The sequence below is a fragment of the Peromyscus maniculatus genome, chromosome 8, assembly GCF_049852395.1.
Source record: "Peromyscus maniculatus bairdii isolate BWxNUB_F1_BW_parent chromosome 8, HU_Pman_BW_mat_3.1, whole genome shotgun sequence".
Lineage (NCBI taxonomy): Eukaryota > Metazoa > Chordata > Mammalia > Rodentia > Cricetidae > Peromyscus > Peromyscus maniculatus.
Window position 1 is genome coordinate 54,236,626 of NC_134859.1, and position 15,580 is coordinate 54,252,205.

At 50.1% G+C, this 15,580-nt stretch overlaps 1 protein-coding gene across 2 annotated transcripts; it reads left to right on the top strand.

Annotated features, from left to right (window-relative positions):
* Positions 1–666: 666 nt before the first annotated feature.
* Positions 667–12,758, top strand: Tp53 (tumor protein p53). Of its 2 annotated transcripts, none has more exons than XM_015992323.3 (11): positions 667–886; positions 7,409–7,510; positions 7,789–7,810; positions 7,908–8,180; positions 8,936–9,119; positions 9,200–9,312; positions 9,804–9,913; positions 10,160–10,296; positions 10,383–10,456; positions 11,316–11,422; positions 12,069–12,758. In XM_015992323.3, the coding sequence occupies exons 2-11, from the start codon at positions 7,437–7,439 to the stop codon at positions 12,082–12,084; spliced, it is 1,110 nt and encodes a 369-aa protein (XP_015847809.2). In that variant the 5' UTR covers positions 667–886; positions 7,409–7,436; the 3' UTR covers positions 12,085–12,758. The 2 variants fall into 2 exon arrangements, with proteins under 2 accessions (XP_015847809.2, XP_006973510.1); XM_006973448.4 differs by having other exon boundaries at positions 12,145–12,758.
* The last annotated feature ends 2,822 nt before the right edge of the window (positions 12,759–15,580 follow it).

Sequence of the window (15,580 nt, forward strand, 5' to 3'; positions counted from 1 at the left end):
TTGGCCCCCTTGACTCTTGTTTTGAGTCAGGCAACCTCAAAATAAGGTTTCCTTTCTCCCTCTTCTCCCCATCTTCCTCCCTTCATTCTCCCTTTCTCTCCATCCCCTCTGCCTCCCTTCACCTTCCCTCCCTTCTTAGTTTGCAAGTTCTCTATCCCCCTAAAATTTTCGTGGCTGTGCAATTGAAGGCTGTGAAAACAATCTTTACAGATACTGATAAGGACTGTACAGGAAATTAAACAAGATGGTGTGATATGAAGTTCTTGGAGAACACATTCGATTGAGATATTAAGAGAAGGCTTTCTAAAAGTGACATTTTAGCTGAAAGAAAACAACAACAACAACTTAGCTGCCGGCGTTGGCTCATCCCTGTACTTGGAAGGCTAAAGCGGTTGGATTGCCGCGAGTTCGTGGCCAGCTCTGGCTACAAAGAACCTGTTTCAAAAAGCCAAAACGAAGACGATTACGACTACCCAGCTAGATAGGAAAGAGCAGTGTTCCGCGCTCTTCCGAAACGGTTTCCACCGATTTTGTCCTCGCAACTCTGTCTTAGCGTACTTTTCACAACGCGTTCCTATGGACAGCAACAACGCAGGGAGAATCCTGACTCCGCCGCTGCCCCCCTTCCGTTTCTTACCCTCCACCCACAGAAGGACTTGCCCTTACTTGTCATGGCGACTATCCAGCTTTTTGCCAGCAGTCTCGCGGGGTTTGCTGGGATAGGGACTTTCCCCTCCCATGTGCTCATACTAAAAGTTTTGTGCTTGAGTCCAGTGCCACCGGCCTGGCTGCAGCTGGCTGCAGGTAGCACCGGGAGCTCTGACCACCTGGCATCCGGGTCCGGAACCTCCTTTCCAGCAGCGTGACACGCTCCCCTGGAGACCCGGTAAGTTACCGACTGAGCCTGATGAGTGCTCTCTGAGTCACCGGCTCTCGGTTCGCATCATCTCAGGCTAGAGAGAATCGTGGGGTTTGGGGGTGGGGAAGTGGGGGGGACTCAGCCGGCTTGGGCGAGGTGGGGGCAGTGAGAGTTTGACTGGCGGGATGAACAGGAATGCAATGTTGGAGATGATGTAGATGATGGGGCTCCTAGGACCAACCAGCCGAACACCTGAAAAGTAGATAGGGGGTTTGGGGGCGGCTGAGACGAACTAAGGGGTTTTCTCTCTGCCACCCCAGATGCACACCTATCTAGTCGCTGCTAGGCGGTGGAAGCCCCGGAAATAACATGCACAAAGCACCGTAATTCGAGGTCCACAGCTTAAGACTTTACAGCCCACAGCATCCTACTGAAAGGGCTCCATTCCTTAATTAAATCGGGGTGACTCGGGAAGCCTTAGCTGCTACGGTCCCGCAACTTCCGGACCTTTGTCCCTAGAGTGATTTTTTTTTTTCCAGCCGCACCCCAACCCTGCTAGTCGAAGAAAATCCAAAAGAAAAAGCTGTTAGTCTTGACAATGAGAAGTGTTTGCCCTCGGGACCGACCGAGATCTCTTGGTCTGAAAGGCCCGCCGACCCTGTTATTGTTTGGCTCCACATCTGCATTTCTGCCGCTTGCGGGAGCATTTCCGGTTTCTTTTCTCCCCCCCCCCTTTTTTTTTTCCGGAGCAGCTCACTGCTCACTCGAGAGAGGGGAGCAAAAAGGGGGGGAAATGTATTCTAGGCTGGTGCGGTTGCTTGAGGAAAACTGCTATCCTCGATCATCGCGTTTTCCTGGATTACTTGCTTGCTTTTGCAAAGGAGGAGGTGTTTATTTAAAAGAATGCGAGGATAGGTCGTTTTTTGGTGCCGGAAAAACAAATTACCGAGTATCCGGTTTTGGGGTGAGCCATTCCCTTGCTGAACGCATTCCACACGTCCTGAAAGCGGAAGGGGCGTGCCTAGGCCACGGGCTCCCTGAGATCCCAAGTGCAGTCGACCTGTGCAGGACTCTTCCAGGATAGATTATCCCCTGGTCCTGCATCGTCCATCTATAGAGCAGGGCATTTTATTACAATTTCTTGCCGCGCACTAGACATTGTGCGCCTTTTTTCTTTTTCTTAAGTAGTATCTCCACACAGCACTTGGGAAGGGGAATAAATTTCTTTTTGTCCCTCTGAAGGGACAAAATAAGTGAACGATGGATATGGAAAAAAAAACCAAAATGTTTTTTCGTGGCTGCAGGCATAAAACTCAGTGGCAGACTAGAAATTCAAGTTTATAGAGAAGTATACAAATGACTACCCTTGAAGTTTTAGCCGGGAAGGGAACCGAGTTAGTGAAGGTTAGACCGGACCATCCCAGTGGGGGGGGGGGTTGTTATGCAGATAGCCTCCCAGCTCTTGTGATCCCTTGACTGGACTCTGAATGTGAAAAGACTCCAATCCAAAGCTAAAAAGGGAGTGCCCCTGAGCCCCTCCCCGGTTTACAAATGTAGAAATATGTAAATTTTGTTTACTTTTTTTTACGAAAACAACTTCGAGAGCTAGCCTTTATTTACAAAGGTCTTCAGTTTCTCTGAATGATTTAGTGCTGGGGAGTTGGGATCCAGGATGGGTAGTATACGCCTGTAATCTATGCTTAAATCATCTGTAGCTTACTTAAGACCATGTAATGTAAATGCTATTCAAATAAATGTTATAGTGTTGGAGCCAGGCTAGACAGGGTGCTGCTAACCTTTAATCCCAGCGCTAGGGAGGCAGAGGCAGGTATCTTGTGAGTTCGGGGCCAGCCTGGTCTCAATAGAGAGAGTTCCAGACAGTCTGGCTATGCAGTGAGACACTATTTTCAAAAAGAAAAAGGGAGCAGAATGTGTTAATGTTCAGCGCAGACGTGGGCCTGCATTACACCGTGGTGCTTTAGCAGCATTAGAAAGCCAGAAGTAGGAGGGTCTCAAGTTCCAAACCAGCATCTCATACATACAGGGAGTTCAAGATCAGCCTGAGCAATACAGTGAGACCCTGTCTTTAAACACACACACACACACACACACACACACACACACACACACACACACACACGTAGACACAGAAGGAACTGAAGTTCAAGACCAACTTGGGATAAATTAGACAGTGTCTCAAAAAGAAGTTCAGGGGCTGGAGAGATGGCTCAGCAGTTAAGAGCACTGGCTGCTCTTCCAGAGAACCCGGGTTCAATTCCCAGCACCCACATGGCAGCTCACAGTTGTCTGTAACTCCAGTTCCAGGGGACCCAACACCCTCACACAGACATACATGCAGGCAAAACACCAGTGCACCTAAAATAAATGAGTTAATTTTTTTTAAAAAAAAGAAGTACAAAAATTAACATGTGTTAGCAAATCAAACCTAGGAGGCCTTTATACTGGAAGGAAGGGTCAGTGTGCGAGCCTGTAGTGCCAGAACTCCGAGGATGCTGAGGCAATAGGACTTGCCTTGAGCTGGAAACCATCCTGGGCTGCATGGCAAAACCTTGTCTCAGAAAAACCAAACAGTTGGAGATATATGTGGTAGAGTATTTCACCTAGCATGCCTGAAGCCTGGGTTTAAACCCCAGAACCACGAAAACAAAGGATGAGTCAATCCATCTTGACCAAATGTGATTTGTTCATGGATTGCTGTGTATCAAACAAATCTCTGTAATTCACACGAAAGTCCTGTGAATGCTTCAACAAGAGAGAAATGGCGGTTGACTAGACCTCGGCCTTTTCCATCCCTTTATTTCCATTACGTTTGTGATGTGGAACAATCTGAGTGCCTAGAATCCAGCGCTACCGCAGTTGTTAAGGCGGTCCGGGAACGAACAAGGCCGGCCTGCACTGTGAGGCTGTCTCAAGAAAGGGACAGGGGCACGGCACGGAATAAATTCCAAAAGTGATGTATCCAAGGTGCTCAAGTGTTGACTCATTAGAGAAACTCACCTTGGAAGGGACGAAAGTAACTTTGAAAATAACTAAGTTAAAAGTAACTTTTAACTTAGTGTTAACTTGGTGGAATTCCAGACCTACACATAAAACTGGTAAACTTTTAGGGGAAAGTAACATCTTGTTGGTTTTGGTTTGGTTTGTTGCTTATTTTTCTGTCTTTAGCTGATGGAATGGGCCAAGTGTCTTTGTCTTGGTGTAGGAGAGGGTTGGTTACGAGGCTATTTGAAAATTTACCAAGCAAACATTGAATATTTTCTCTTGTTTCCACATTTTAGTTACATAAACAGCGTATGTGCCTGCTCTCTCTTTCTCTCTCTCTCTCTCTCTCTCTCTCTCTTTCTCTCTGTCTGTCTCTCTCTTTCTCCCTCCACCCTCTTGTTTAATAAAACTAAAGCCTCCTCTGGTGGTCAGCCAGGGTCCCATGAACTCTCTTCCTGAGACTTTCACAGGTTTGTGAATTTTTGCTCGCCCTGACTTCCACACATTTTCATACGTGTTGATAAAAATAAGTAGTCTTGTTGGACAGTGGTGGTGCACACCTTTAATCCCAGCACTTGGAAGGCAGAGCCAGGTGGATCTCTGTGAGTTTGAGGCCAGCCTGGTCTACAGAGTGAGTTCTGAGACAGCCAGGGCTGTACAGAGAAACTCTTGTCTTGAAAAACCAAAAAGAAGGAAAGAAATGAGTTCTAAACTAGATGCAGTGGCTTACACCTGTAGTCTCAACACTTAGGAAACTGCGACAGGAGAATTGCCGTGTAGCCAGTCTACAGAGACTCAAAATAGAAAATGAAAGTAAATAAAAAAATAATGGTCTGCTTTTATTTATTTAGCTGGGGTGTATGTGTGTGTGTACACATGAGTTTTGGGGTAAGCAGGCTTGGTAGCCAGTACCTTTTCCAGTCATGGACCCATATATTTTCTGACTTTTATTAACTATTTTGAGTTTTCCTGCAGATTATATTTTTCACCCGATAGGTTGCTGAAGCATTTTTCAGAACCATGTTTTATTTGTGCATTACCCACCAGCGGATTCCGCTGTGATTTCTCTAGCTCCGCATCCAGAGGAGCGCTGTTTGGTCAAGCCTCCTGCTGGCCATGTCAGCTTTTCTAGGAAGTGTACCTAAGTGGTTTTGCTGAGTAGGGAGAAGCCCGCTGTCAGCCGCCCCGGACACTGCTGTGTTACTTTTCAGAACCAACAGTGTGTCCCTGACTTTTTTTTTTTTCCAGCGCTGGGAGTTGAACCCAGGGCCTTGGACATCGTAGGCAAGAACTCTGCCACCAAGCTACACAGCCAGCTCCAGAAGATTTTTATACTAAACTCTGAAACATTAGGAGAATAATTTTGTTCGGAGTAGGGTGTGGCTTCCGGCTTCCCGGTTCCCTTCCTTCGGCAGCAGTGGTGGCAGTGGCCATGCCAATGGCGTTTGTTTGCTTTGGTTTGGCGGGTTGGAAGGTCGCCATAGACAAGCCTTGAACGCTTCCAGCCATCCTGCCTCAGCTTGAAGGTCCTGGATACATGATTTCATTCCCTTAGCTCTCCTCGTCTGTTAATAGCTCCTGCCCAGCTTTCTCGGGATCAAATGAGTGAGTCCCTGAAAGTAGCGGGCCTCTTCCGGCTTTATTACCTTCCCACCCGGCCCTTTTCTTAAACATCCAGCCTTCATGACCATTGGCTTGATAAAATCCTAATATCGCAGCCTCCTGATAAGTACCTAATCAAAGGGGTCCATATTGGCAACTGTTCTTTGTAAGGAAACCCTGAAAACATAATTACTCCTAATGACCTGGGGATAGAGCAAGGAGACCTCCTGTGTCTTAGGAGGCAACCTCGAAGGAAGACTGAGACATTGGACAGCCGTCCCAGCACACACAGCACAGTTCCCTGACGAGGTGAACTGGATTAATGGGGAGCAGTTGGTACCACAGGGGCCCCACTAGCGCATAGAGCAAACGAGGCCGTCACATTAACATTGCTGAGCCCTTAATACGCCAGGCACTTGTCTCCGTTTAGGTGTGTGTGTGTGTGTGTGTGTGTGTGTGTGTGTGTGTGTGTGTGTGTGTGTTAAGGGTGAGGGGCGCTGAACCTGGGGCTTCACAAGCTAAGTAACTAGTCTACCACCGAGCTCCCCCAAGGTCAGATCTCAAGGAAATGAAAAGGCCAAAAGGTAGCCCTTTCAGATAGGCAGGATTTTACGGTAAATGTAAGAGTGAAATGTCTGACTGGGGACCTTTGGCTTCTGAACGTCCTCTCATAAATGTCTGTGGTTTTAATTATTAATCTGAAGAGGCTCTGGGTCTCCCCCACCCCTTTCCATAGCCTCCTCAGTACTCAGAGTAAAGGGCTACAGTGTCCTGCCGTTTGTTTTCATCAGCTAAGACCTGCCTTGACAAGAGCCTGTGGTGGACAGGATCGTTGGGAGGCCATCTTTAACAAACGCTCGTTCCTTTGCCTTCTGTGTGTCCTCTGCAGGTCAGGTGGCAGGTGTGACTGTCGGACAGATAGGGTAGCCCATGTGAAGAGATTTCTCCAACTCCTAAGTCAATGAACCGGGCTCAAGCTACAGAAAAGTGAAAGTGGATGTTAAGATTATAATCAGCATTAGCAGCAATCGTCCTGGAATGTTTGTCTGTATTGTTAGAGAGACAGGAAATGTGTGATGTCCCGGGGCGCTGGCCACAGGGCCCTGGTAGTTAATCCTAACACCTGAATTTAGTCCCCAGAACCCACCTTGTGGAAGGGGGGGACCAAATCCTGCAGTCCAATCTCCACACTCGACTTGGCACACCCACAAGTACACTTACAACAAATAAGTAAATGTTTAAATAAGTAATTCTTGTTTTAAGGATAGCCTAGTGCGGCCGCTTGAAAGCCAGCCTGGGAGAAAGTGAGATCATAGCCACATGGCTAATAATAATAACGAGTAAGAGAAAGTACCATACAGCTTAAGTGCTGTGAAGAATATAATGGTGTGGCCTGATGGAGCTTGGCTGGCTGCGATTGAGCATTCCTGAGGAGCTATGGCATACAAGATAAGGAAGAGCCTACCTCATAGCCACAGGGAGAAGAGCAACAGGAACCTTGCTCTTGTAGAAGGAATCACCACCCACTGAGCCGGGGAAGCTGGCTAGGGCCCAAAGAGAGGAAGGCTGTAGGGACATTGCTGATTCTTCAGGGATTTGTAAGGGGTTGGGGAGCCGTCCCAAGGGGACAGGAAGGACACTCACTGGTGGTCATTCTTGGAGATTTGCCCTAAAGAGGGTGTGAGCAATGGGATCGTGTGTGAGATGAGTGATAACGGGGGTCCGGGGGTGTGCTTCCCCAGAGGGAAGGAGGAGGAGAGTTGTAGGCTGTGGGTGGAGGAGAGCTCCTGAGGTGGGAAGTACCTAACACGAATCTGGTCAGAGGCCAGGCCAAGGCTAGGGCAACCTGGGAAGAGACAGAAGAGCTGCCCACTCCCTGCTGCTCGGGAAGTGGTGTCCCCTCACAGACTGTCTCAGACCCGGCCCTTCCCTTTCTTCTCACAGAAGCCTGGCTGACTTGTTGGATACTGCCATGGAGGAACCACAGTCAGACCTCAGCGTTGAGCCCCCTCTCAGTCAGGAGACATTTTCAGACTTATGGAAACTGTGAGTAGATCTCATGGGGCCCCTAAGGTACACCATCCCTCCCCCACCCCAAGCACCCTGTCTGCCAGCAGAGGCCTATGATAAACAAAAACAGTGCTGAAACATGATATGGGCTTGGGTGCCTGTAATCCCTGCGTTTGGGAGGTGGAGGCAGGGGGATCCAAAGTTTGAGGTCGTCCTCAACTACACAGCAAGTTCAAGGCCAGCCTGGGATAAGTGAGATCCTGTCTACAAAAAAAGGCGGTCAGAAGTGCTAACTCTCTGCTCTTGTCTTACAGACTTCCTCAAAACAACGTTCTGGTAAGGACCAGGGCAGAACGGGACTGGAGGGCTGGGTGGGCTGGGCGGGCGATGGACTGAGAGCACAGAACTGAAGTTCTCCTTGGCCCATCCACAGTCCACCTCGCTGTCGTCTAATTCCATGGAGGATCTGTTCCTGTCCCAGGATGTTGCAAACTGGTTAGAAGGCCCAGATGAGACCCTCCAAGTGTCAGCAGCGACCTCTGCCGCCGAGGACCCTGTACCAGAGGCTCCCCAGCCGGTGGCCCCGGCACCAGCCACTCCTTGGCCCCTTTCATCTTCTGTCCCGTCCCAGAAAACCTACCAGGGCAAATATGGTTTCCGTCTGGGCTTCCTGCACTCAGGGACGGCCAAATCTGTCACGTGCACGGTCAGTGGCCCTCGGGTGGTGACTTTCATGTGACCTTTCCATGCCTGTTTTTTTCTGTCTAGGTTTTGGGGGTGGACTTTGATGTATGTCTCAGGGTTTAATTTCCCTCTGGACCTTTGCCTTTTATCCTTCTTCTCCGGTTCTCTGCATCTCTCCAGGGGGCATGGAACTTTCTTTCCTTGAATTCCTTTCTTGGCTTTTGAAAATGCTCTTCTGAAGCCAGCACGGTGGCATACAGTGGAGCCCCAGCTGTTTGGGAGGTTGAGGCAGGATTGCTGAAGGTCAGCCTGAGCAGTATAGCAAGACCCCTTCTTACAAAAACAGGTCCCAGTGGGGTGACACACACCTATGACCTCAGCACTGGGGAGACTAAGAGAGGAGGAACCAAAAGTTCAGGGCCATCCTTGGCTACATAGTAAGGTTCCCCTCTCAGGAAAAAAGAGAGAGGCCAGCGCAGACATTTAATCCCAGCACTCAGGAGGCAGAGGCAGGTGGATCTCTGTGAGTTCGAGGCCAGCCTGGTCTACCGAGTGAGTCCCAGGACAGCCAGGGCTACACAGAGAAACCCTGTCTCGAAAACCCCAAGACAGAGAAAGAAGGAAATGAGAGCTGCTGGTGTGTACCAATCCTGTCGTTGCCGGCTGCCCTCCACCACGATACCCCGCATCTCGGCAGTGTTGTTCCTCAGATCCCCGTTCTGACCTTGTTCCTAAACTGGCTTGTCCCCTGACCTTCGATTCTTTCTCCTCTCACAGTACTCCCCTCCCCTCAATAAGCTCTTCTGCCAGCTGGCAAAGACGTGCCCTGTGCAGCTGTGGGTCAGCTCCACCCCGCCGCCTGGGACCCGTGTCCGTGCCATGGCCATCTACAAGAAGTCACAGCACATGACAGAAGTTGTGAGGCGCTGCCCCCACCACGAGCGCTGCTCCGATGGCGACGGTGAGCTCCCCGGGCTGGCGGCGGGGTTCGAACTGGTTGCCTGGGGTCTCCCAGCCTCTGACATTCTTGATTGCTCTTAGGCTTGGCTCCTCCTCAGCATCTTATCCGGGTGGAAGGAAATTTGCGTGCCGAGTATCTGGATGACAGGCAGACTTTTCGGCACAGTGTGGTGGTGCCGTACGAGCCACCTGAGGTTTGTTCTTATGGTTTGGTTTGAAGATGGGGTTTGATTTGCTCTAGCCCAGACTGATTGATGTTGACCTTATGGGAACCCTCCCGCCGCAGACTCCCGAGTGGTAGGCTTGTAGGTGTGAGCTGCCACGCCCAGCCTGAGGTTTACTTTAACAAGAGGGTCTCTGGGAGAAGAGAGCTGGAAGGGGTTGTGGGTAGCCACTCAGGTGGGAGGCAGAGAGACTGAGTCCTGTCCCCTCACCATCACCGTGCTTGGGATACACCCCAGCCTCACACACGCTGAACAAGTGTTGTATCCACCTCCAGCCCGCTGGCTTCTCATCTCGCACCCTCCTCTCCAGGAGCTGTGCAGAATGGGTGGGATGGCCCCACTCAGCAACTGCAACAGGCTTTCTAGAGGCTGTAGGCCTGGTTGCTGCAGGTTCCCTGTGGTGGGATGGGGAGTGACCTGGCCTGGGTCCTGTGTGTGTGCTATGCTGTGTCCTCCCCCAGGTTGGCTCTGACTGTACCACCATCCACTACAACTACATGTGTAATAGCTCCTGCATGGGCGGCATGAACCGCCGGCCCATCCTCACCATCATCACACTGGAAGACCCCAGGTAGGCAGCCGCATGCTACGCCGAGCTCCTCCCTAGCCTGTCCCTGTGCCGTGGCTCCCGCCCTCTTTAGCTCTTGCCCTGTTTGTATAATGAAGTCTCCTCCTCAGTTCCCTCTCTGGCTCAGGGACTTCACCTATCTGTGGCTTCTGGGTGTCCCTGGGGCTGGGGGGCCGGTTGTTTACTGATACTCAGAATAGGACCAGCTTTCTCACAGTCTTGAGTTTTCCCTCTTCTCACCCCGGGCAGTGGGAACCTACTGGGACGGAACAGCTTTGAGGTTCGTATTTGTGCCTGTCCTGGGAGAGACCGTCGCACGGAGGAAGAAAATTTCCGGAAAAAGGGAGAACCTTGCCCAGAACTGCCCCCAGGGAGTGCTAAACGAGGTAAGCGGGCAGGACCAAGAAGGTGGAGGACGGGGTTCAGCGTCACCCCAAACTCATCCTCTTGTCTCCGCTTTCCTTTTTCACAGCGCTGCCCACCAGCACCAGCTCCTCTCCCCAGCCAAAGAAAAAGACACTCGACGGAGAATATTTCACCCTTAAGGTACCAAGGCTGGGGGAGTCGCATGCCAAGATGTGTCTGTTACTGCCTTTATCGATGCCTCTCGCAGGTATCAGGCTAGAATTACTGCCAGGTTCAAGTTCTGAGTCTGGTACACGAAATGCTATTTCTCTTTCAGCTGCTTTGTCTCTAGCTACAGCGGCGTTAGCCTCAGAGCGCATGCTCAGTGGGCGAGACAGCAGCTCTCCTTTGTACCTAACTTGAGAACACCAACTCAGACCATAATACAGGTGCTCCTCTGCTTAAGATAGGAACGTGTCCTGGCAAACTCGTCGTCAGAGGAAAATGCCATCTGTAAAAAATGCATTTAGAGCCAGGCATGGTTGACACGTGCCTGTAATCTCAGAACTGGGGACAGTGGCTGCAAATCTGAAGCTTGCAAAAAAAAAAAAAGATAATCAAAAAAGGACATTTGGGTTTAAGGACACAGCTCATTTCAGGATACTTACCTAGCATGCACCAGGCCCTAGATTCCTGGTGGCACACGGTGCATTTGATCCACCTAACCTCCAGGACTCCACAGCCCAGCAGCACAGCGCATTTCCCAGATTGAATTTCCCCTTGTGATCGTGCTGTTGAGAGCTGGGGCTGTCTGTCTGCCTGTCTGCCGCCAGCATCAACAGGGCATCCCGCTATGTTATCGTTAACTGGAAAAGGCCCAGATTTGATGCACACTTTCTCCTGAATGCCCGTTGCTTTCACACCATCATAAAGTCCCCCCCCAAAATTGTAAGTCATACCATCTTAAGTCGGGGACCAACTTTCAGAAAGGAAGTTGTCAGAGGCATGGAAATGGTTCCGTGGCTTTGCCCGACACCCAGCCCCTCCACCCTTGTCGCAGATCCATGGTCGTGAACGCTTCGAGATGTTCCGGAAGCTGAATGAGGCCTTGGAGTTCAAGGATGCTCACGCTGCAAAGGGATCAGGAGACAGCAGGGCCCACTCCAGGTGAGAGATGCGAGGCGGCTCCCAGCTGCGGTGCCCCTACCCTGACCTTACACTTTCTGGTAAAAGACAGCAGACTCATTCTGCTGGATGGGGTGGTTCTTTGGGGGTCTGGGGTTATTCTCCCCTGCCAAGTGCTAATGGGCCCTGGGAGGCCTGCTTACCCCCCATCTCAGGCTCAGTTTCCTCATAAAGTGGAATGAGGGAAAAGGTATGGTGTCACGGTCCTGTAACCTCAGCAGTAAGGAAGGCAGAGGTCAGGCCATTATTGGAAGTTTGCGATCTTCATAAATGTGCGTGTGTATCAAGTTCCAGGCCAGCTAGGGCTACATAGCAAGACCCTGGGGGGGGGGGGGCTGGTGCTGGTGTGAAAGGAGAGATAAACTGATTCCCAGAAGTGCTTCATCCTTTTCTGCGAGTATATACCTACTCATAGTAGAGACCATTTTAAATTCTTAAATCCCCACTTTTCCCACCGGGCGGCGCCTTTAATCCCAGCACTCGGGGAGGCAGAGCCAGGCGGATCTCTGTGAGTTCAAGGCCAGCCTGGTCTATAGAGCGAGATCCAGAACAAGCACCAAAACACAGAGAAACCCTGTCTCGAAAAACCAAAAAAAAAAAAAAAAAAGGTCCCTTTTTTCCAACCTAGAGCCTTCCAGACTTGATCAAGGAGAAAAGCCCAAACTGCTGCCTCCAATCACACCATCTCTCCTGTCTTCCTCCAGCTACCTGAAGTCCAAGAAGGAACAGTCTACCTCCCGTCATAAAAAACTAATGATCAAGAGAGAGGGGCTTGATTCAGACTGACATCCTCTGCCCCAGTCAGCAACCTCCAGGCCCCTCCCCTTTCCGCCATTGTGACTTGGGTGGTGGGATGCACCAACGCAGCTTTTAGGATTCTGACCCTGAGGAGAGTCTTGAAGAGAGGAAGAAAATCCTTGTAGGTGGGGTGGAAGTTTCCAATTGGCTATATGCAGTGGTGAGGCTTTTACACCTTGTGGCTAGGACTCGGCCCCCTCTGTGAGCGCTGGTTCCTGGCCCCTGTTGGGGGATGGGTTGGTAGTTGCCAGGTCTCTGCTGGCCCAGCGAAATCCTATCCAGCCACTTGTTGGACCCTGGCACCTAAAATGAAATTTCACCCCACCCTACGCCCTGTAAGATTCTATCTTGGGCTCTCAGGGTCCGTATCCACCAAGACCCATTTTCATTCCCCGCTCTGCTCAGGATCAGTGTCTTCGAGCTCTGCCTACCCTTTCTGCCTTTACCACCCCCTCCCTTTTTATACCCCCTTTTATATATCAATCTCTCATTTTACAATAAAATTTTGTTATCACTGGTATGGTTTTTGAGGGGTTGATAGCAGCCTAGGCTGCCCGGACCCCCAGGTTACGGACGGGGATGAATTTGAGGGGCAGCCTCCTGAGTCCAGACAGTGTTGGAGTCAGGGGTGGAGTTCTGGGGTTCCAGAAGAGGAACAAAGCTAGGGACTGGGTCAGTCTGTGGACTGCATGACAACAAGGGAGAGCGGTCACTCCATTCATAACCGGGGAACCGACTGTCCCTCCTCCCTCCTGCCAGGGCTGGCACACAGTCCTCACCCACCCCTACTTCTAGGCTCGGGCGGCTGCTGCTGTCCTCTGGGCAGCCTCTCACCGAGGATTACGGGATTTAAATGTCTGATTTAGCAAGCCTGAGCCTCTGGAGCGGCCATCTGCTCCACAGGAAAGGATTCGGGGTGCCTGGGTCCACAGGGAATGGGGTGGCTGCTGCTGGGTGGAGAGGCCAGTGGGAGGCCTGCCAGCTGGGGTCCCAGGAAACTGGGGGCAGTTAAGGTGAGGTGTGGGGCCTTCCCAGCATCCCCACATCCTGGGCCCCGGGCCAGGCAATTGAATGAATTGAAGCCTTGCACTTTGCCAGGAAATCCTTTGAAAGGGCTTCTTGGGATAGGGAGGAGAGTCAGAGCCGGGCAGCCCGACACCCACCCTTCTCAGTGCTGCTGGCTCCCAGGGAGGGGGGCTAGGCCAAGCTCCCCCCATTGCCTGCTGTGGCCTGAGCCAGTGCCAACGGGGAGAGCCAGTCGGTGAGCACGTGGCTTGGCCTTGTCTCTTGGTAATGGAGAAAGGGGTACTGAGGTCCAGAGGGACTTTAGGGCCACCGTCCTCTGCCTGTCAACCAGGCATGAAGTGCCAGTGGTGTCCTTTGCCTGCCTAAGGGTCCTGTACAGCTTGAAGGTACCAGGCTCCTACCTCAAGTGGCTACCAGATGTTCTCACAGCAAACTAGGACCCACTTTTCACTTTTAGTTCTATGTGTGTGTGATACCAATCAAACCCAAAACTTTTTTGATGTGGGGGTTGGTTTATTACTTTTTTTTTTTTTTTTTTTTTTTTTTTTTTTTAATTTGCTTTTGGTTTTTTCTTGAGACATGGTTTCTCTGTGCATCCTTGGCTGCCTTGGAACTTGCTCTGTAAACCAGGCTGGCCTCGAACTCAAAGATCCACCTGCCTCTGCCTCCCAAGTGCTGGGATTAAAGGCATGTGCCACCACCACCCGGCTCCCAAAACTGTCTTACATACTAGTTACTGTCTTTATCCACAGACCATGTGGCCATTGGCTCCAGCTACCTGGCAAGCTGGAGTTCTTTCTCTTTTTCTTTTTTTAAAAAGATGTATTTATTATGTATACAATGTTCTGCTTCTGCTTGCACATATCCCTTCAGACCAGAAGAGGGCACCAGATCTCATTACAGATGGTTGTGAGCCACCATGTGGGTGCTGGGAATTGAACTCAGGACCTCTGGAAGAGCAGCCAGTGCTTTTAACCTCTGAGCCATCTCTCCAGCCCCTGGAGTTCTTTTAACTCAGTCCTTCTCCCTCTTATACACAGGACACAGAAAAGGGCTTCCCACCCACTCCCCCTTTCCCCTCTTTTTGTTCCATAGCTTTACTGAGATATGAATAAATCCAAAGAACCGTGTTCAAGGGTCACAAACATGAGACCCTTATCTTAAAACAAACAAACAAAAAAAAGTAGATGATTACCAAATTAGGAGTTATCTTTACAGTTACCGTTTGTGTTGGGGGGCAGGGAACAGTTAAGATAGACTCTCCTGACTCGGGAGGCAGAGGCAGGCGGATCTCTGTGAGTTCGAGGCTAGCCTGGGCTACCAAGTGAGCTCCAGGAAAGGCGCAAAGCTACACAGAGAAACCCTGTCTCGAAAAACCAAAAAAAAAAAAAAAAAAAAGATAGACTCTCCTGGCAGAATTCTACTAAACAGAAAAAATGCAGCACTACCACCCCATTCCTTTGTTTGGTTTTGGTTTTTTTGGTTTGGTTTGGTTTGGTTTTGGTTTTTTGTTTGTTTGTTTTGGTTTTTCGAGACGGTTTCTCTGTGTAGTTTTGGTGCCTGTCCTGGATCTCACTCTGTAGACCAGGCTGGCCTCGAACTCAAAGATCCACCTGGCTCTGCCTCCCGAGTGCTGGGACTAAAGGCGTGTGCCATTACCACCCAGCTCCCATTCCTTTATTTTTTTTATTTTCAGACAATATCTTGCTAACTAAGTAGCCCAGGCTGGCCTCAACACTGATCTCCTCTTTACTTAGCCTTTCCAAGTGCAAGGATCAGAGCCATGGATCATCACACTCAGCCAGACCAGAACCTAACACTCCCTCACGCTCACATTTCCCTATATTTTGTCCTTAATTCTGTCCTGCTCCCCCAGGTCTTCAGAAAGATCCATATTGGTCCTCTAATCCCCTTTTTGAGAGCTGGTATCAGTTGATGGAGAATACTGAGGTTTCCGGTTTCTGGCCAGCTCTTCTGTGAGCTGTGTAACCTGGCGTGAATTACTAACCTCTCTGGCTCCACTCACTGGCTATTTTCCTTGATTGCATCCGTCATCTATTAGTTGATATTCACAGGGACCCTGTGGCATATGACCCCTGCCAGGAGGTAAATACCTCAGAACTTATTCCACTGAGGTCTAAAATCCAATCTCTTTGTAACTCTAACCTACTTTACAACATTTTAGGTCAATATATTTTTTTGTTTTTTGAAGAAATGGTGAGGTACTGGACCTGGGATTTAGGCATGCTAAGCATGAATTATACCATGAGCCAAACCCCCAACCCCTATCCTGGCTTGATTTTGTTTGGTTTCGGG

What these genes read in the sequence shown, in the direction of transcription:
- Tp53 (XM_006973448.4), top strand. Translation starts at nt 7,437, where the DNA reads ATGGAGGAACCACAGTCAGACCTCAGCGTTGAGCCCCCTCTCAGTCAG. An exon ending in CCAAATCTGTCACGTGCACG is followed by an intron (nt 8,181 to 8,935) that starts GTCAGTGGCCCT and finishes CTCCTCTCACAG; the next exon opens with TACTCCCCTCCCCTCAATAA. An exon ending in GACAGCAGGGCCCACTCCAG is followed by an intron (nt 11,423 to 12,144) that starts GTGAGAGATGCG and finishes GTCTTCCTCCAG; the next exon opens with CTACCTGAAGTCCAAGAAGG.